General features: G+C 46.4%; 1 protein-coding gene across 1 annotated transcript in view; it reads left to right on the top strand.

Annotated features, from left to right (window-relative positions):
• Window positions 1–20,138, top strand: part of LOC123934211 (S-adenosyl-L-methionine-dependent tRNA 4-demethylwyosine synthase TYW1-like) — a 200,662-nt gene that overhangs the window by 111,469 nt on the left and 69,055 nt on the right. The window contains exon 13 of the mRNA XM_045994245.1: window positions 11,644–11,779. Coding sequence (XP_045850201.1) covers window positions 11,644–11,779 — 136 coding nt within the window. The remainder of the gene's footprint in view (window positions 1–11,643; window positions 11,780–20,138) is intronic.

Genomic DNA, 20,138 nt, shown 5'->3' on the forward strand with positions numbered 1-20,138 from the left:
GTATTATAACTAAGTGTTGTAACTAGTATTGTAACTAAGTATTAACTAAGTATCAATACTGAGTATCAATACCCAGTATTTGAAACTCTGAGTTTCAGATACTCTGGGCTATAGAGTAGTGAAACAAAACGGGCCTGAGGCGCCCCTACTCTTCAACTGATACTTCCCCGACCTGAGGCCTCTCTGAGTTGAGCCAAGTGCCCTCCTCTCGCGTCAACCCCGTGGCCCAGGAGGAAGTGGAAGGAGGAGTCCTGAGTCCAGATCGTACTGTTCTATTCCTTGAGTTGGGAGGAATCCAAATGCCGACTGTCTCGGGTGTCTTCGTCTCTTTGGGACCACAAGGCTGTAGACTCCCGGACCTGACTTTGGGAAGTTACCCGTAGTGTTTTAGGGCCGCTTCCGTACAGCGGGTCAGCTCAGGCAGCCGAGCCGGCGAGCGAACCCCCCGTAGCCGTTTTATCACTGAGCGCGCTCTGGGCAATAATGATGCGCTATCGGCGATCGGCGGTTTACTAAGTTGTTTTTTTTAATTAAAATTTTTCCCTAAGTTACTGCAGTACCACCCACACTTTAATACCTTCTGAGGAGGTTCTTGACTTTGTCCGTTGGCCTTCCCTTGACCCACACGCAGGTGTCATTCAGGCCAGTTCCCTTTTCCTGACGCTTTTCCTTAAGAGAATTTCAGTCCGCCCTCTGGCTCCCCAGTGTGTGGCTTCGTGCTGGCGGTTCTCCCACTGAGGGCCGTTGTACAGGGAGTGGTCCTCAAGGATGTGGAGGACAGACGCTAACACCTTGGGCAGTGGAGAAGGCTGTTAGACTCTGCAGCTTTATGACTTTGTCAACACGGGCTTTTATCATGTAAGACACTTCGTATTAATAGTAGGACTGGGAGTGATTGGACCATGAAAGCCTTTTCTGTTGAGGAAAGGCCCTCTTAATCCCACCAAAGAAAGTGGTTTTATAGTGCTATTGTTAGCAGGCATGGCATCTTACCAGTTACCTTTTCTTGTAATCACTCATCGTAAAACCAAGTCACTCAACGTAACCACCATTTATTTAGCTCATAATCCTGGGTGCGCTGGCTTTGCTGGTCGCAGTGTTGTTCATGGGTCAGTTGGCGGATCGCAGGGCTGGCTGGTCTATGCGGCCCGTGGCTGGGACCACTGGCCTCTATTCGTGTAGCTTCTCACCTCCCGGTAAGCTCGTCTGAACGGGCTCACATGGGGGCGGGGTGTCAGGGAGCCGTGCGAGACAGTGAGCTTCATGCCCAAGCGTCTTGTGAGCCTCTGCTCCTGTCATGCCTGCTCACTTCCATTGGCCAAAGCAAGTCCCAGCTGAGAGGGCACCCCCAGCTGCGGGGCAAGGGGACGTGGATGTAGGGAGAGGAGGAATTTAGGGCCGTGTTTGTCGTCCAGTGTATGGCACAAGGGGCTGTAGTGGTCAAGGAGGTTAACCTTGAACCACTGGATTCCCTATTTTTTAGGAACTCAGTTGAAAAAAAAAGATAATTTTCTGGGACGGCTGGAGAGGGCCAAAGGTTTCAGATTGGCAGTTGGTCAGACAGAAGTGGGTTTTATTTGTCCTGAACCATGTTTAAAAGCTTTTTGTTTGTTTTTTGAGCCAACAGTTCACATCCAGACATTTTGCATAAAATCTGAATTTCTGACTTTTGGAAAAGACAGTCTGGCAAAATTGTTAAAAGCCAAGTAAAAAGTGCTGTTTTTCCAGTACCAGAACACTTCACTCTTAGCTGGTTTTATCACTCATGGCCCTCTGACACCAGATGTGTGGGTTTTTCCACACCAGCAGCTCTCCGGTTCTCTGCGGACACCAGCTGGGTGTCGTGCGATCCAGTCCGGTTATGACACTACCTGGACCCGGGCAGATTGCATAGCTTGGGGGGCTCAGTCTGATAAGAGCGCCCCACTTCTGGCACCGGGCGCAGTCCCAGATCGCACCGGTTCTTCTGACCAACGAGCTGTAGATCGGGGCTTCCCATGACTCCTTCCCCAAGTTCAGTGATGTGCTAGAACCACTCACGGAAATCAGGGAAAACCATTACTCTTACTGGTTTATTCTAAAGGATACAGATCAGGAATAGCCACATGGAAGAGATCAAGGGACCCGGTATGGGGGGCACTACTCTTCCATCCCATCTCCAGGCACAGTAACCCCTGTCCTCCCCCCGCCCACTCAGTACCTCAGTGTGTTCACCAGCCTGAAGCTTTCGGAACCCCATCCTGCAGAGGGCTTGTGGAGGGGCCGTTACACAAACAGGATGGAGTCAGTCTTGGTCAGTTGGTGATTAGCTCAACCTCGAGCCTGTCTCCCTCCCTGGAGGTTGGGGGGGTGGATCTGAAAGTTCCAGCCCTATCATCACGTGGTTGGTTCTTCTGACTGCCAGCCCCATCCTGAAGCTCTCTGGGGGCCCAGCAGGAGTCACCTCACTAGTAAAGTGAATCTTTATGGTTGAAGGGCGCTAGTATGGGTAACAAAAGATGCTTCTCTCACCTCTGTTGCTCAGGAAATGCCACGGGTTTTAGGAGCTCTAAGCCAGGAACTAAGCATAAGAAGTCATATCTTATTATACAGTATCACACCAGCTAATGGTTATTCCTTCGATGAAGCTGTGGTTTTCAGTTTGCCAGACTGGTCCCTGTTCTGTCGTCTCCGCTGTAAGGCTGAGTGTTGCCGGCCACTTGTCAGAGGAGCTGCACTGTCGTTCTCTTACTGCAGGGAAGTTTCTGTCACCATTTCCAACAAATACGAAACCATGAGAAGGGCAAATGGAAGCATGTCGTTTTGAGTAAGCAAAGAATATTCCTGCGTGTTTCATATGCAGTTTGCGTTTTGGTGTCCAAAGAACTTTCTCCTTTAAAAGTGGCTTGCTTGGCAGCAACCTCTTTGACCTCAGCTGTAGCAACATCTTCCTAGGAACAACGGCAAAGGCAAGGGAAGCAAGGGCAAAAATGAACTATTGGGATTTCATCAAGATCAAAAGCTTTTGCACAGCAAAGGAAACAGTTAACAAAACCAAAAGACAACTGACAGAATGGGAGAAGATATTTGCAAACGACATATCAGATAAAGGGCTAGTATCCAAAATCTATAAGGAACTTAGCAAACTCAACACCCAAAGAACAAACAATCCAATCAAGAAATGGGCAGAGGACATGAACAGACATTTCTGCAAAGAAGACATCCAGATGGCCAACAGACACATGAAAAAGTGCTCCACGTCACTCGGCATCAGGGAAATACAAATCAAAACCACAATGAGATATCACCTCACACCAGTCAGAATGGCTAAAATTAACAAGTCAGGAAATGACAGATGCTGGCGAGGATGTGGAGAAAGGGGAACCCTCCTCCACTGTTGGTGGGAATGCAAGCTGGTGCAACCACTCTGGAAAACAGCATGGAGGTTCCTCAAAATGTTGAAAATAGAACTACCCTATGACCCAGCAATTGCACTACTGGGTATTTACCCTAAAGATACAGATGTAGTGATCCGAAGGGGCACGTGTACCCGAATGTTTATTGCAGCAATGTCTACAATAGCCAAACTATGGAAAGAACCTAGATGTCCATCAACAGATGAATGGATCAAGAAGATGTGGTATATATACACAATGGAATACTATGCAGCCATCAAAAGAAATGAAATCTTGCCATTTGCGACGACGTGGATGGAACTAGAGCGTATCATGCTTAGTGAAATAAGTCAATCGGAGAAAGACAACTATCATATGATCTCCCTGATATGAGGACATGGAGAAGCAACATGGGGGGTTAGGGGGATAGGAGAAGAATAAATGAAACAAGATGGGATTGGGAGGGAGACAAACCATAAATGACTCTGAATCTCACAAAACAAACTGGGGGTTGCTGGGGGGAGGTGGGATTGGGAGAGGGGGAGGGGGCTATGGACATTGGGGAGGGGAGGCGAACCATAAGAGACTATGGACTCTGAAAAACAACCTGAGGGTTTTGAAGGGTCAGGGGTGGGAGGTTGGGGGAACAGGTGGTGGGTAATAGGGAGGGCACGTTTTGCATGGAGCACTGGGTGTTGTGCAAAAACAATGAATACTGTTATGCTGAAAAAAATAAATAAAATGGGGAAAAAAAAGGAAAAAAAAAAGTGGCTTGCTTGACTCACACTATATTCTTGGCCCCTATGGACAAGTGAGTTTAGGACCCTTGTAATTCTGTACAGTCAGTGTTTGCGTTCCACCCCGCAGCCAGGGAGGTCCATCACGCTGTCGTTCTGCTGGCACAGGCCACGTTACTCCTTCCCAGGTTGCTCTGGGCTGTGAGGCCAGTGCCCCGCAGTGAGACACTTGTTAAAGCAGACCTCGGAGGTCCTCGCCTTGGGCGGTGATGAATTGGATAGCTCTTCCCATACTAGATGTTTAGTGAACGTGTGAAGAAATGCATGAATTTTAATAAAAATAGTTTTCGTGTATTTTTTAGCTCAAATAGTTTTCTTGTATTTTTTAGGTTACAGAAAATAGCTTCCAGTGAAATGAGGATTATAAACATCACCTGATCCTTTCAGTAGAAGCTTTTCTCCCCTCCCAGCCTGTTTTATTTATAGTAAATATGTTAAGTTTAAAATATAGTCTTCTCTTGTGTCTGTGAGTTGATAGAGTACCTTTCAGAAATATGCTGGTCTAGGGGCGCCTGGGTGGCTCAGTCAGTGAAGTGTCTGCCTTCGGCTCAGGTCGTGACCTCAGGGTCCTGGGATCAGGCCCCACATCGGGCTTCATGCTTAGCAGAGAGTCTGCCTCTCCCTCTCCCTCTACTCCTTCCCCCGCTCATGCTCTCCTTTTTTCTAATAAATAAATAAGTAAATAAATAAGATCGTTAAAAAAAATGCAGGTCTAGATAGGCTAAAAAAGAGGAAATAGTTAAGGTGTTAAGGTGTTAAGGTGTTAAGAGCTGGGCTCTGGTCTAAAAGAGATCTCGTTTGAATCCTAACTGAATCTCTTGCTGTCTTAGTGACACCGAGAAAGTAACTTCTCGGGGCCCAGCTTCCTAACCTGTGAACAGATTTTATAATCATGACCATCTTATAGTGGCATTGTGAGTATATGAGATAATGTGTGAAAACACTTAGAAGTTTCGCTTTTGGAAAGGTAGGCTAAGTAATAATTTGGTCAGAGCGTACTTTAAGACAGGTATCGTTACTTGAGATAAGGTAGATGTTTCTTAATAATAACATTTTAAACCCACTGGGAACATAAAAGAATTTAGCAATTTAAAACTTGTAAACACAATAACATGATCTCAATATTGAAAGAACTATGAGGAGAGATAGTAGGTTTTTAACGTAATTCTCTCAAACTATTAAAAGAAGCAAATTAAAAGCAATAGCAGTAATGAAGATTTGAACAACTAAATCAACAAATTTATCCTGTGTCACAGAAATTGAGCATTGGAGCCAGAAACTTTGGCATATAATTTTTTTCAAGAGCATGGAATTTGCTTGCAGACTAATCAGCTAATGGCCGTATGCTGGGCATTATAGCAAGTTTCAACAAAGTATTGAACTCGTATAGAGCATGATACCTGAACATCCTGGAATCACACTATAAATCAACATGGAGAGATTAATAGAATATTCTAGTATGTTTGTAATTTATCAGTGTACTTCTGATTCGCTTATGGGTTCAAGAAGTCGCAGTGGAAGTCGAAAATACTGTGATGGGTAGTGAGGGGACTGGAAACAAAGCTTAAGGTTGGATGTCAGCTGGAGTAACAGAGTACAGACCTTCAGAACCTGCTGCTCCATAAAAGCAGTGAGAACACTAGCAAAAATGGTCAGAATCAACTTTTTCTTAACCAAAGACACACAACAGTGTGAGGAGCATTTATTCTAGAAAAATGGTTGAATCTCAATGGGGACAGTAAGTCTTGTGATGCGTTAATATGTCCTATTTCGTGTCCTAAGCTTCGTGGTGTCTTAATGTGTCCTAGTCCATCCCCACTCCCCCAGCGCTGCAGTAGCCTAAACCCAGTAGCTTGTAGCCCCAGGAAACACCAGCCGCCTGGCAGCCGGGGGAAGGGAGGTGGAACAGAGCGAGAACTGTCATTACGTGAGTTCTGTGGCCGTTCCCTGGAAGCCCACGCACAGGGCTTGTCTTTATTGAAGTCACTCATCCTGCCTAGGGAAGAAGCTTTTCTCGGGGTGGGGGTGGGCTCTCGTTAGGGCCAGTTATAGGCAACTGTTCAATTTCGCAGCTGCCCGAGGCAGCGGTTGTGGTTGGGGCAAGCAAGATGCCCATTGAAGAGATTAAAGAAAAAGCTGGGGAATGAGACGTTCATAGGGAACTTTGAAAAGCTCCTGTGTATTCCTGGGAAGGTAGAAGCCGGGCCTGCCAGGGAGACGTGACAAGGCTTTATTCTCTCGCCCCTGCCTGATGTTGATGTCTTAGGCAAACTGAGGCAGAGTTGTCAGCCGCCTGCCTCCGCTTGCCCCGACACACAGAAGCCTCAGCAGAGGTGGGAGCCTTACTGGTTGAAGGCACTAGGGCTGTTTCTGGCCGGTTACTAGCAGACTACTGAGCTAACCAAGCAGGCTAAACGCAGGAAAGAATTACAGAATTTACCACAGTAGTTCAATAACAACAAAAACAGTGACAAACAAATAAAAAACAGCAGGCCTGCATTGGGAGGTATCTGATACACAGAGTCATGCATAATATTATTTAAAATGTTAAATGTTTATTTAAAAAAATCATGAAATATGGGCGCCTGGGTGGCTCAGTAGGTTGGGCTACTGCCTTCGGCTCAGGTCATGATCTCAGGGTCCTGGGATCGAGTCCCACATGGGGCTCTGCTCAGCGGGGAGCCTGCTTCCCCCTCTCTCTCTCTCTGCCTGCCTCTCTGCCTTCTTGTGATCTCTGTCAAATAAATAAATAAAATCTTTAAAAAAATAAAAAATAAAAATAAAAAAATCATGAAATAGACAAGTGAGAGTGTGGTGGCCCATACACAGGGAAGAAAACAGCTAATCGAAAATGTCTTCTTTCTTTTTCTTTTTAAAGATTCCACATACAGGTAAGTTCATGCAGCATTTGTCTTTCCGTATTTGGCTTATCTCACTTCGCATAATGTCCTCCAGGTTCATCTGTTATGTTGCAAATGACAGAATTTCCTTTTTCCTCATGGGTGAATAATGTGACATTTTCTTTATCCACTCATCTGTTGACAGACACGTGTCCATGTCTCGGCTGTTGTGAATAATGCTACAGTACACGTGGGGATGTAGATATCTTTTCAAGATACTGATTTCGTTCTTTTGGATAAACACCCAGAAGTGGGATTGCTGCATCATACGGTATTTCTGTTTTTAGTGTTTTTGAGGAGCCTCCATAGTGACTGTACCAATTTACATTCCCACCAGCAGTGCACAGGGTTCCCTTTCCTTTGTGCATCCTCATCGCTCGTGTCCTCTCTTGTCTTCTTGAGAAGAGCCATCCCCCATGGGGCTGGTACTTGGATTGACATCTCCTTGCTTACGAGCGATGTTGAGGTTCTTTTCAAGCAAGCACCTGTTGGCCACTTGCATGTCTTCTTTGGAAAAATGTCTGCGCTAGTCCTTTGCCCATTTTTAAACATCAGATTAGGTTTTTTGCTTTTCAGTTGTAGGAGTTCCTTACGTATTTTGGATATGAAACCTGATTCAGACATACGATTTGTGGAGATTTTCTTCCATTCTGGAGGTTGCCTCTCTGGCTTTGTTGTGCAGAAGCTCTTTAATCTGGTGCAGTTCCACTTGTTTGGTTTTTCTATTGTTGTTGCCTGTACTTTTGGCGTCATATCCAAAAACTGTGGCCAAGACCGAGGTGAAAGACTTTTCCTCTGTGTTTTCTTCTAGGAATTTTACGGTTTGGGGTCTTATATTTAAGTCTTTACTCCATTTTGACTTAGCTTTTGTGAGTGATACAAGGATCCAGTTTCATTTTTTGTATGTGAATACCCAGTTTTCCCAGCACCATTTGGTGAAGAGACTGTCTTTTCCATGCTGAGTGATCTTGGCTCCCTCGTCAAATACTTGTTGACTGCGTATACACATGGGTTTATCTCGGGATTCCTGATTCTGTTCCATTTGTCTGTTTGCTTTAATGTCATTCATGTTTTCATGTGAGTGTTAACATCATACTGTTTTTATTACTGTATCTCTGTGCTGTAGTTTCAGATGAGGAAGTACGATGCTTCCTGCTTTGTTCTTTTTTTCATTAGGATTGCTCTGGTTATTCAGAGCCTTTTGTGGTACTGTAGGAAGTTTAGGATTGTTTTTTCTCTTTCTGTGAAAGGATCATTGGAATTTAGTAGGGATTGCCCTGAATCTATAGATGGCTTTGAGTGTTAACAGACATTTTCATTATCACCATATTAATACTTCTGATCCATGAACATGGGATATCTTCCCATTTATTTGTGTTTTCAACTTTCTTGATCGATGTGGAGAAGTTCTTGAAACTAATACAACAGTACACTTTCTAAGGCTCTGTTCCTAGAAGATGATTCAGTCTTGAGAGTGGCCCAAGAACCTGAGTTTGCAGGTGCTTCTGATACGGGTGGTCCTGACCACACTTGGAGAAACACTGCTGTGAGGCTTTCCTTGACAAAGGGCCAGCCAGTACTGTCTGTGAACTGACCGTTCTGAGGGAGGCGTTGCGGTGCGGGGCTGGGGGAGCAGGCTCTGGGGTCCCATCTCAGCTTGGGTGTCAGTATTGATACTTGTGGATTCTCCAACAAGCTACTTAGCCTTTTGAGTCTCAGTTTCATCGTGTCTAAAATTGGTAGAAGTAGCGGCTACCGTGTTGTTTTACTGTGAAGTTTTCATGAACTAAAAAGAAGGATGAAGCACAGAGCACCCAGCACCTGACGAATTCTCGGTAAATCCTTCCCCTTCGTCATGCTCCTCTTCTCCTCCTGCATTATTCGGCCACAACTAACAGCCCAGATTCTGGTTTTAATGCTATTGATGTTTGGACCACTTCTGTTATTTTTTTATGTTTTGTTCAGTAGGAACATCAAACTTACTCTCTAAGCCGTTTGATTTCTTACAAACATAAATCTCTTCCTTTTTTCCTTGCTGTAGAGATTGGTTCTCATTCTCCCTTCCAAGCCAGTGGCCTGCTAATCTCTATGGAGAGGCAAAAAAGGAAGAGGGATTTTTATGTCCAGTTGTCAGCGCATTTGTATTTATGATTGTTTTTAATTCAGATTTAAATGAGCAGGATGAAGGATCGTCACAATAATCTCACCAAGATTCACTGGGTATTTTCACTGGGAATGGGGTTTAGGATTGTATTTCCCTTTTATTTTATTGTCCTTTTAAATTGTTCTCAGCAGCATTGTGAGACTGTCACACACAAATTATTATCATTATTTTAAGGTTATAACATACTCTTGCTTTTTGGGAACGAAAACGATGCAATCTCTGTATAGAATAGTGATAGATAAATGGCCGTGCCGAGAACCTCTTGCTTGTCCTGGGGAATAGGGGCCAATCCAAGGCAGACGTAAGATCCTTGAGGCTCAGAATATTTCTCCAAGGTACTTTTCATGTTTTGAGTCCCTTGGGAATAAGCTCTGTAATTCCCAGGGACTTTTCCTCCTCTTCATGCTTCCTCTGCTCTTTGGTAAGAGATGTACAAACTTCCTCGATCATAGCATCTCAGGTTTTAGTTCGACTGAAATTTCTTACTGGTACTGTTAGTGTCCAGGGCTTCCTTTTTTGCAAGTGAGGGAAGTTTTTAAATAACTGTGACCTTTGGAATTTACTGTTTATAATCTCAAGTAGTTATGAAGGCATAGTGAAAGGTCAAGCCAGTCCCCACTTTGCATTAGGCAGCTTTATGACAAAGTCCTGTAAGTATCAGATAATGATAGCTAGCAGTATCCGTTAAAACAGTCTCTTCTACTTTTATTTTCTGTACAACATAAAGCCCAGTTAAGGTAGCATAGCTTGTCTGTTATTAAGGAGGCTCCCAGCAAGAGGGGTGATGAGACCGAATGTGCCATTACAGGACGCTCCTGTTTTTCATTTTCAGTAATTGATGTCCTTTGCTCAGTCGTGACACAGGATTGAACTTTTAAGGATTCCCTTTGTACGCCAGTGTTGGAGACGGATTAAAGCAATGAGTTTGCCAGTATTTTAATCACTTCTTAACTTCGGTCAGAGCTTCTCCACTCTTAATAACTTTGGGTTTAGACCCTTCTGATTTTTCCATATGTCACTAACCAGATCATTATAAGCATCGGTTTGGCCTGCATGCCCTAAAAAGTTAGGTTAGCCCAAGTCAACAATATCGAGTAAAAAGTAGCTACACGGACCTGCCTGCCTGGCTGGGTTAAAAAAAATATGGTTCTTGCCCTTCGAGGTCTTAACATTCAGAGACTGATTAGGCTGATACTGATAGATACAAAAACATAAACCACTTTGGTGGTGAATTTTATGGCATGTGAATTATATTTCAGTTTTTAAAAGTGCATAGACTTTGAAGCAAAAAATGCATAAATAAATTCTGGGGGTAAATACAAATTCTGGAAAGCTAATAGTGAAGAATTTGGTCAAAGCATTATTAAAGGGAAATGAATTATGAGACTCTTTTGTTTTTTATTTTTAATTTATTAGAAAGAGTGAGAGAGAGAGCACGAGAGGGGGCAGTTGGAGGGCGAAGCAGACTCCTCACTGAGTGGGGAGCCCCATGTGGGGGTTGATCCCGGGACTCTGGGATCATGACCTGAGCCGAAGGCAGATACCTAACCGACTGAGCCACCCAGGAGCCCCTATGGGACCCATTTGAAGAGAGAACAGGAAGGTTTTGGAAAGCATGTGGTCTGGACTTTAAGTGTAACTACCAAGTAGACTAGATAAGAATGAATGACTTTAATGAGATGAGTCCGTGAGGTTGAGTAGTGGAGAGTGAGTGGCGTTCAGGAGACTGATCAAGAAGGCACAGAGCCTAACCTGCCGCACACAGTCTTCTTGGAGGTATGGTTTGTAAGGCTTGGTTGCTGTGTTAGCTCCACATGGCTTAAAGCTCCCTGACTGGGCCTTCGTTCGCCTCCACAAGGCTGAACTTCAAACCCACTCTGGCTCTCCAAGGCATAGATGAGGCTCAAAGAAGGTTTGAGTTTTTGGGGTTGTTTCTTGGTCCTTCGAAAACTTCTCCCTCAGTGAATTGGGGATGGAAGGTGGCCTGTGAGCACAGACCCAACGCGGCTGCGGCATTTCTGCTGTATAAAGCTTGAGTGGCAGAGTTCGTGGCAAAACCCAAGTCTGGGACCCCTTCCAATTGCCCTGGGCTCATGGTGCCTGACCTGCAGCTAGATCTCATTTTGTTTGTTTTCCACTAAAAGCTAGGGTTTGAAGAGGGGCCAGTTTTAAGGAATTGAATGCTTTCAGTTTCTTAAGAATGGCATCCAGTCACTGTTAGACATAATCAGCTGGCGGCCCATTCTGTCACGTTATGAAAATCGTTTCTTCAGTCCTTTGGGAGAGGCAGAAGCCTGTAGACCTGTGCGGTGCTTGATTACCCCATCTCCTGTAGGCTGTGAATCACAAAAGCCTGACACAGAAATAACTTTTCCCCGTTTTTTGTTTTTTTTTTTTAAATTACAAAGGAACCTCAAACCAGTTACCCAGCTGTATGTCAGTGTGGATGGTAGCACCAAAGATAGCCTGAAGAGAATCGACCGCCCGCTCTTCAAGGATTTCTGGCAGAGATTCCTCGACAGCTTAACAGCTTTGGCAGCAAAGGTAAGAATGTTGACATCTTTAAAAGAGCGAGAGAGAGAAAGGATGGGGAGAAGAGGGTTTTTCCTTTGCTTTTTAAAATCATAATCATAAATAAAGAATAAACCCTTCAACCTTTGTTTAGCCTTCTACTTTCATTATTCAGTAAATATTTATTGAGTTCCTCTTAAGTTTGTAGCACTCTGCCTTATATGTATAATTTGCCCTTCACGTATTTAGGGAGACAGAGACACAGTCCCGAAGTTAATTAATAAAACGTTGCAAAGTAGCCAGCTCGTAGCAGCCCTAGAAGACGTGCCGGCAAATATTGTATGTGTTCAAATAGGAGGTTAATTTTCTTGAATCTCTAAGACCAAATTTCCTACCAGTAGGGAATGCAACCTCAGAATGTCTAGATTTGGGCTTTCTCTGCCAACATTTGCCCTTTCTTTCTTTTGCTTTTTAATTTTATTTTAAAAGATTTTATTTAGTTGCTTGACAGAGAGAGAGCAGGGGAAGCAGAAGAGAGAGAGAGGCAGACTTCCCACTGAGCAGGGAGCCCGGGTGGGACTCGATCCCAGGACCGGGAGATCATGACCTGAGAGGAAGACAGACGCTTAACTGACTGAGCTCCCCAGGAGCCCACATTTACCCGTTCTTATGTCTTCTCTGACGTCATACTTACTTTCCTGTTCTTTCAGACCTCACGTCACCCTCTGATTCTTCTTTTCCATTAACCCCATATCTCGATAGTTGGTATTTTCTGTTAGTCCTGCCTCCGTTGTTCTCTTGTAGCAAAATCCCCCTTCCTGTCCTCTCGCTTTGGCCCCGCAGTTCTCGACACTTTACCCAAACACAGCAGATCACGGGAAGCCCCGCAGGACCTCCAAAAATTAGTTTCTTATTCCTCGTAGGATTTGAGAATCTGCATTTTGAACATCCCTCCTCTCTCTCCTTTGCCCGGCACGTACTTTACCCTTCTCTGTCCAGCCTCAGAAGGCCGAAATTCCTGCCGATGGCCCACCACTTCTTGAGTCTCGGGTTCCCTCCCTGGAGCCTGGGTCACCCTTTCTTTCCGTGTCTTTGACCTGCAGTAGTTCTTTGTGACCCGCGGGGCTCGGCGTCATGAGCACTTCAGGTGTGAAGCCTTCCCCAGGGGCAGATCGCTGTCCCCGTCTCTCTCCTTGGGTTTGGTATCGGTAAACACACATCATTTCTTTTGTTTCATCTTCACCGCTTTTCTCCTCAGCTGGGTTCCCCGCTCCTGTCTGAGCTGCACACGGGGTTCAGCGCAGCTGGGTTCCCGCTCCTGTCTGAGCTGCACACGGGGTCGAGCGCAGCTGGGTTCCCGCTCCTGTCTGAGCTGCACATGGGGTCGAGCGCAGCTGGGTTCCCGCTCCTGTCTGAGCTGCACACGGGGTCGAGCGCAGCTGGGTTCCCGCTCCTGTCTGAGCTGCACACGGGGTCGAGCGCAGCTGGGTTCCCGCTCCTGTCTGAGCTGCACACGGGGTCGAGCGCAGCTGGGTTCCCGCTCCTGTCTGAGCTGCACACGGGGTCGAGCGCAGCTGGGTTCCCGCTCCTGTCTGAGCTGCACACGGGGTCGAGCGCAGCTGGGTTCCCGCTCCTGTCTGAGCTGCACATGGGGTCGAGCGCAGCACACTTAATGTATTTAGCAGTGATCCTTAGAGGCATGAATGGGTGGAAACCTAACGGACTCCAGTGCTGAGATGTACATGCACGTTTCTGGACTGTTCAGATGTTGAAAACTCCTCCTCCCCACTTTTGTGCTGGAGAAGTTAAATCCATACCTATGTCTGGTGATTTGGCGATTAAGGCTGACGTTTTTCAGGCAGCATGGAATCAGCGCTTGGTTTCCGATCCGTCTTGGACTCTTTATAAATGACAAAGCTGGTGGGTGATTTATAGGGCAGGCAGGCTGGGTGCTTCGTGGGCTCCTAAAATCTCTGTCTCTGGACTCCACGCTTAGCTCCGTGGCCTTTACCTGCAGCCGAGCCGGGAGCTGCGTGGCCTGCAAGTGGGGATGTGCTTAGGTAGGAGGCAGCCAGCAGGAGCCAGCATCATAGGACGCATCTGAGATTGTCGGCCGCACTGTGTTCCAAGTCAGCTGCGGAGGACCAGAAGTGCGCTTTACTAGATTGGCTGAATAGCTGCTTCTTTTCTCTTTTGGTCAGAATTGTCCACAAAACGCATTCTTATCTCGAGGTCGCAAGCCTTTGCATGTCCGTTTCCATTCTGAGTACTTTGGATTGACTCACTGAGAGTAATGCAGTAACTTGAAGTCCTGCAGTATTTTCTAACCTGTGAGCTTTTTACACACAGCATCATTATTGTGTCCATGTAACTCGGTTGGAAAGGTTTCCCTGGGCTGCTGAACGATCTGCCGGGCAGATGGGCACTCGGTGGCTCCGTCGGTTCAGCATCCGTGACTCTTGATCTCAGCTCAGGTCATGATCTCGTGGGTCGTGAATTCGAGCCTGGTGTGGGGCTCCATGCTGGCTGTGGAGCCTGCCTACAAAAATGTGAAACTGTCTGCTGGCAGATCAGGGCAGCCACAGTCCAAGCATTTTGTAGTAATTAGAGTCCCTGTTTGTTACTGTATTGTTAACATTGCCATTTAAGAAAGAATATCTGTTATCTGTTATCTGTGGCAGGAAGCTCTGAAAACTTTTCTTAAATTACAGCTGTCTTATTTCCTCCTGAATATCTAATATCATTGATACAGTAGATACTATCTAAAGGTCTGTTTTACTGCTGCTTAACACTCAAAAATAGAACACTTACATTGTAACTGTTCTTACCAGGTAGGGTCAGACTGTAATCTGGTATCACTGAGTTTTTAAATAAAAACTTCTAAATAAGAGTGACTTTTCAGATTTTTTAAAAAAATATTTTATTTGTTTATTTGACAGAGATCACAAGTAGGCAGTGAGGCAGGCAGAGAGAGGGGGGAAGCAGGCTCCCCGCTGAGCAGAGAGCCTGATGCGGGACTCGATCCCAGGACCCTGAGATCATGACCTGAGCCGAAGGCAGAGGCTTTAACCCACTGAGCCACCCAGGCGCCCCTCAGATGTTTTAGTTAGAACATCTGTACATCTGTACTATTATCTTTTGTACTTGTTTAGGCTTTTAGTACTTTTTGTTACTTGTTACTTGTTTTTTTTTTTTTTTTTTTTTTTTTTTTTTAAAGATTTTATTTATTTATTTGACAGAGAGACATCACAAGTAGATAGAGAGGCAGGCAGAGAGAGAGAGAGGGAAGCAGGCTCCCTGCTGAGCAGAGAGCCCGATGCGGGACTCGATCCCAGGACCCTGAGATCATGACCTGAGCCGAAGGCAGCGGCTTAACCCACTGAGCCACCCAGGCGCCCCTTGTTACTTGTTTTAAACAGAGAAATTTGATTTGTCCCAAGATTTTCAGCCTATTTGTGAACTAATACAACCCAAAGTAGAAGAAGGTAGGAGGATTTTTTTTTTTTTAACTCTTGGCAAGTATAGTGTTTACACTTCCAGAATGTTCCGTTTCAAATGTGAGGAGAGAAATATATTAGTACTTGAGTATGGGGAGCTAAAAAGCAATTCCATCAAGATAACCAGCAAAAATGTGTTAGCTTCAATTTCCGCCCACAATAGCTACTTGTCAAACAGTCCTTTTCTGAAAAGAGAGAAACCCATCTTGTATAGGACAGCACTGCCTGCCTTGGGCAGTAGACTTTTGTCGGCAGCGTGACCAGACGCGTTTCTGCCGGCACGCTGTTCGCCAGCGTGAAGATCCAGTAGGACAAGTGATAATAGCGATGTGCTTGAAACCTCATATTTGAAAAGAAAAACAAAAACAGTTTTCTGCATTATACTTTCTTGGATATCAGACGTGAACATTAACACTCTTTCTGCGGATCTGAGTGTGCTCCGACCTGATGTTATTGGAGTTGATGCTGTTTCATGGTTAAGAAGGGCTTAGTACACGTTGACATAGCTTTGTGTCTAATATTTAGATATCAAGGTATCCACGTGGCCCACAATTTGCAGATTGAAAAACAAACATTGAATATTTGACTTCCTTATCCCTAATCATAAAAACATTATGTGTTCATTATGGAAATTTGGGGAAAGTAAAGAGAAATATAAAGAGGCAAGGAAAGAAGTTACCTATAAATTGAGGACCTTGAGACAACTAACATTTAATCCTTTGGGGAGTGCTTTTTTATATATATCATTCAATTTAATATGTTGCTTTTGTTGTTAAACTCAGGTTGTGGCATGTTTCCGTGCTACTGATACTTCTGTGTGATCTTCCTGTTAAGGACAGCTTAGTCTCCCATCTCGGTGTGCAATAATAGAAACTATTTGTATGTTGGTTTCTGCACCCAGTCCCTGGCACAGAATTCCTAGAACGTTTGTAATTTTCTAAGTGGTAAGAACACAAGGAGCATTAATATTTCATCTTTGACCCCAGACTTAACACAAGGCTCTTAAAGCCCTGGTAGATCCCTGAGTGGTAAGGCCACAAGGACCATCGTTGTTCTAATGAGGGAACTCCGGGTGGGCTCCTGGGTGGCTCCTAGATTGAGGGTGGTCACCAGACAGCCTGAGCTGATTAGAAGGTTGGAATGTTCTGCTAATTCTCCCCACTGCTCTAGAGAGGGGAGGGGGCCGGAAATGGAGTAAATAATTGATCAGACCTATGTGAGGAGCCTCCATAAAAGTCCTAGTCGGGGGCTTGGGGGGCTCCCTGGTTGGTGAACACATTCACACCAGGAGGGTAACACACCCCAGCTCCGTGGGGACAGAAGTCCCTGGGCTGGTTCCCAGATCTCACCTATCTCCTCGCCTGGTTGCTCATCTGTATCCATTAATAAACTGGCAGATATGCGTGTTTCCCTGAGTTCTGTAAGCTGCTTTTGCAAATTAACTGAATCTGTGGGAGAAGGGTCGTGGGAACCTCTGATTTCTGTGGCCCATTGGTTGGAAGCATAGGTGACAGCCTGGATTTGTCACCAGCATGTACAGTGTGCCGTAGTGACAGAAATGAGTTAAATTGGGGCCAGGAAGTGTGTAGTAAATAGGTTTCCTCCAGCCCCGACCTCTACCCAAGCTTGTGTCAGGGAAAGACGAGCATGGTGGGTCTTTGGGTTCGTGTTGTGGCGTCCATCATCCGGTCATCGGGTCATCGGGTCACTGCCCAGACGGCTGGGGCCTCAGCCGCGTTAGTGTGCGAGCACGTCCACGGGACAGTCTCCCTGTGGCAGTAGGTTGGTAGGTCGAAGGCAGCAGGGCGTGGGCTTGTTCAGGAGCGTCTAGAGAGGAGCGAAGAAGGAGCCTTGGGGAGAACCAGTGTCGAAGCTTTCGAAATGAGGAACGTGGAGAGAGCGAGCCTGGAAGAATTTGGTAAAGTCTGGTGCAGCTCCATACGAGTAGGTGACCTACAGTTCAGAGAAGCAGTTAGGCTCCAGAGAGAGAAAAGGAGAGGGTTAAGGTACGAGGAAAAAGAAACTTGGTTTATCAGTTGGTCTCCAACGCTATGTCGAAAGGAAGTGGACGGCAGGGAGTTGTGTAGATGCCGCTGTGTAGTGCGTCGGGTGGGGAGGACGAGACGTGGAGAGCGAACTCTAGATCCTCCCGTAACGAATGTGAACCTTCTGAACCAAGAGCGGCAGCATTTAATGAAGAAATTAAAGGTGTTTCCTTTCATCAGATAATTGTCCAAGCATACCTGCCAAAATCCAGTTTGGAAATAGGTAGTACCGTAATGACTCGTACGCCACCAGACGTTAAAGATAAAAAGCACTTAATGCTGTGTGTCTTCCGGAGCGCTAACTCGGGGGCGTGTGTATGTGTGTGTATTTTACTTACAAAATGAGATCATACCATATGTACTTTTACAACTGTGCTCTTTATCCATAATGCCACAATTAAAATATTTATTGAAAATACCAACTTCTGTCACCATACATTAATTTTGCCTACTTTATGGATTTAACAGTTTAATTTTGCTGTTGGCAGCCTTCCATGACTCCCTCCTTCCCCTTGCCTGGTTTATGTCCCACAGTGCCTACATCCGGCTCAGGAACGTGGAAGGTCTAGGCTTCTTGCCCACCACGGTGCTCCCAGCTCCCACCGCGGTGTTGGTTGCCACGTGATCAGAATGCGTTGACCCACTCCCCTCTTGGTGTGTATTTAGTTGTTTCCCAGCGATTAGTCTTGGTGTGGTAGTTGTGAGCTTGGGATTCCAAAACATGCTTAGGTTTGAATCCTGTCTCCTACAACCTCCTGACTGTGTAGTAGCGGACACGGGGCTCGGCTTTCTCATCTGTAAGATGGGGTTAATGACCGTCCCTACCTCCCAAGATCGAGATAGAAACACCCAAAACATCATGGAGTGCTTGTGTCTAAATTTTAAAATGTCATGCCCTCTGTCACCAGTCTTGTGTGTAGGATTGATTTGGGACACTTAAGAAGAGACCGCAAGTAAGATGGTAAATACCAACGTGTTTATCATCCCGTGCTGTTTCTGTACTTCACTCCGTATTTACAACTCCACGAACCACTGTTTTCCACGTTTTAAAACTGTACATGATACTATCATCCTATAAATACCATCCTGCAACTTGTCCTTTCTTGGGACCATTTGAAAAAATAAAATTCCGTGTTTCACCCGTTTTTACACGGACAGTTCAGTGGCACTAAGTACATTCCCATGGTTGTGTGCCCATCACCACCGTCCATCTCCAGAGCCGTGTGCCCATCACCACCGTCCGTCTCCAGAGCTGTCTTCCTAAACAAACTGCCCACGAAGCGGCAACTCCCCGTCCGCTGCACCGCAGCTTCTGCGCGTTGGTTTAATATTCTGCTGCGGGGTTTACTCAGATATTGCAACGGCTGCGTCGCTGTCCGTCCGCACTGTCGCCCTCCTTCTCCCGGAGCTGGCTGCTTCAGTTTGCGGTCTCCAGCTCTCAGCGAGTGTAGACAGAGGGCTCTCGCGTGCCTGTGCAGGCGCACTTTCTGCAGGGCCCATGGCCGGCCACGAGCGTCACTGCAGGACGCTCATGTCTGCAGCCGGATTTCTTCCTCCCAGTGCTCCGGACGTGGCTGTGCTCCGGGGGCTGGTGTCGGAGACTTGCCATGGTCTGTCCTCACGACCAGGTGACACCGCCAGCATTTTAAACTGACTCGGTGTCTGCTGTGGTTTTATCGTGCGTCCCTCTAAGAGCGGGTACGCGTCGTCCCGTGTTTTGGTCCGTTTCCGTAATCACCCTCATGGACCTTGCTTACTTTCCCACTGCTGCTTTAGGCAAGCTTTGGGGATTCTTCGGATTATTTCTTTCAGTAATGCTCCCTCCCTGACATGAGTGGGGTTTGTCTGCTCACTTCCTGGAGACTCCGTTCAAACATCACCTTGTTAGAGTCCTTGGCTGACCACCCGCGGGACGGCGTTGCCCTCCCCAGCAGCATTCTGGTGCCTCTTCCCGCCGATCTTTCTGGTAGTGCAGGTCACTGCCCGGCGTGTGCGCCTGTCCCCAGTTTGACAGGAGCCGCGAGAGCAGGGACCTTGTCTTGTTTCCTGCTGGACCCTCAGGGCCTCCGACAGACTTGGCCTGTGTGCGCATTTAGTAAGTATTTATGGAATGAAGGTAAGAACACACGTGTGTGGCATTCAGGTTCCCAGAAGGGGCTACCACCTTGGGCTGCGTAGAGTTAAACCGATGCTCAAGGTTCATGAAAGACCCCATGGATCCCACTTCGTGAGCCCCCGCAGTGGGTGCCTCCGGTTTGTCAGGGAACCTAGGGAAAGGCTCAGATTTCTGCCGGCCCAGAAGACCTCCAGGTGACAAAGATGCGGGTAACCGCGCTCACGTCTGCCCTCTCCCCTCAGTGCCCGCAGCCGTCGCGTAACAGCTCTCGGATCCGACAGACGGCACACACATGCCCTCCGTTCATGTTGCCGTTCTGCTTGACCCGTGTTGGGTACCGTGAAATTCTCCCTTCCAGGGTGTGCCAGCCTATTTACTAGTTTACTACTTTTTCACGATGCTGGGCGACCGTCCCTCCTCTGTCATTTCCGAACATTTTCATCAGCCCAGCCTTTTATTTAAAATGTTAAAACATTTTTTTTTAAGCCTTTATGGTTTGTATTTAGGTCTTCAACTCCCGGTGTGTCTCTGTAGCGTGTGTCCTGCCTTCCAGGGCTCTTGCTCCTCGGGGTCTGTCCAGAAAGCCCACACAGGCTCTGTCCGGCGCCGCCCAGCAGTTCCCGGGGTGTTCAGCCCGACCAGCCAGGTCTACACCTCCCCAGCCCTGCTGGCGAGACTGGAGGCTAGGTTCAGAATTGAGGTGCATGTAAGGCAGACATTGGACCTTGCAGAGA

The sequence above is a fragment of the Meles meles genome, chromosome 21, assembly GCF_922984935.1.
Source record: "Meles meles chromosome 21, mMelMel3.1 paternal haplotype, whole genome shotgun sequence".
Classification (NCBI taxonomy): Eukaryota; Metazoa; Chordata; class Mammalia; order Carnivora; family Mustelidae; genus Meles; species Meles meles.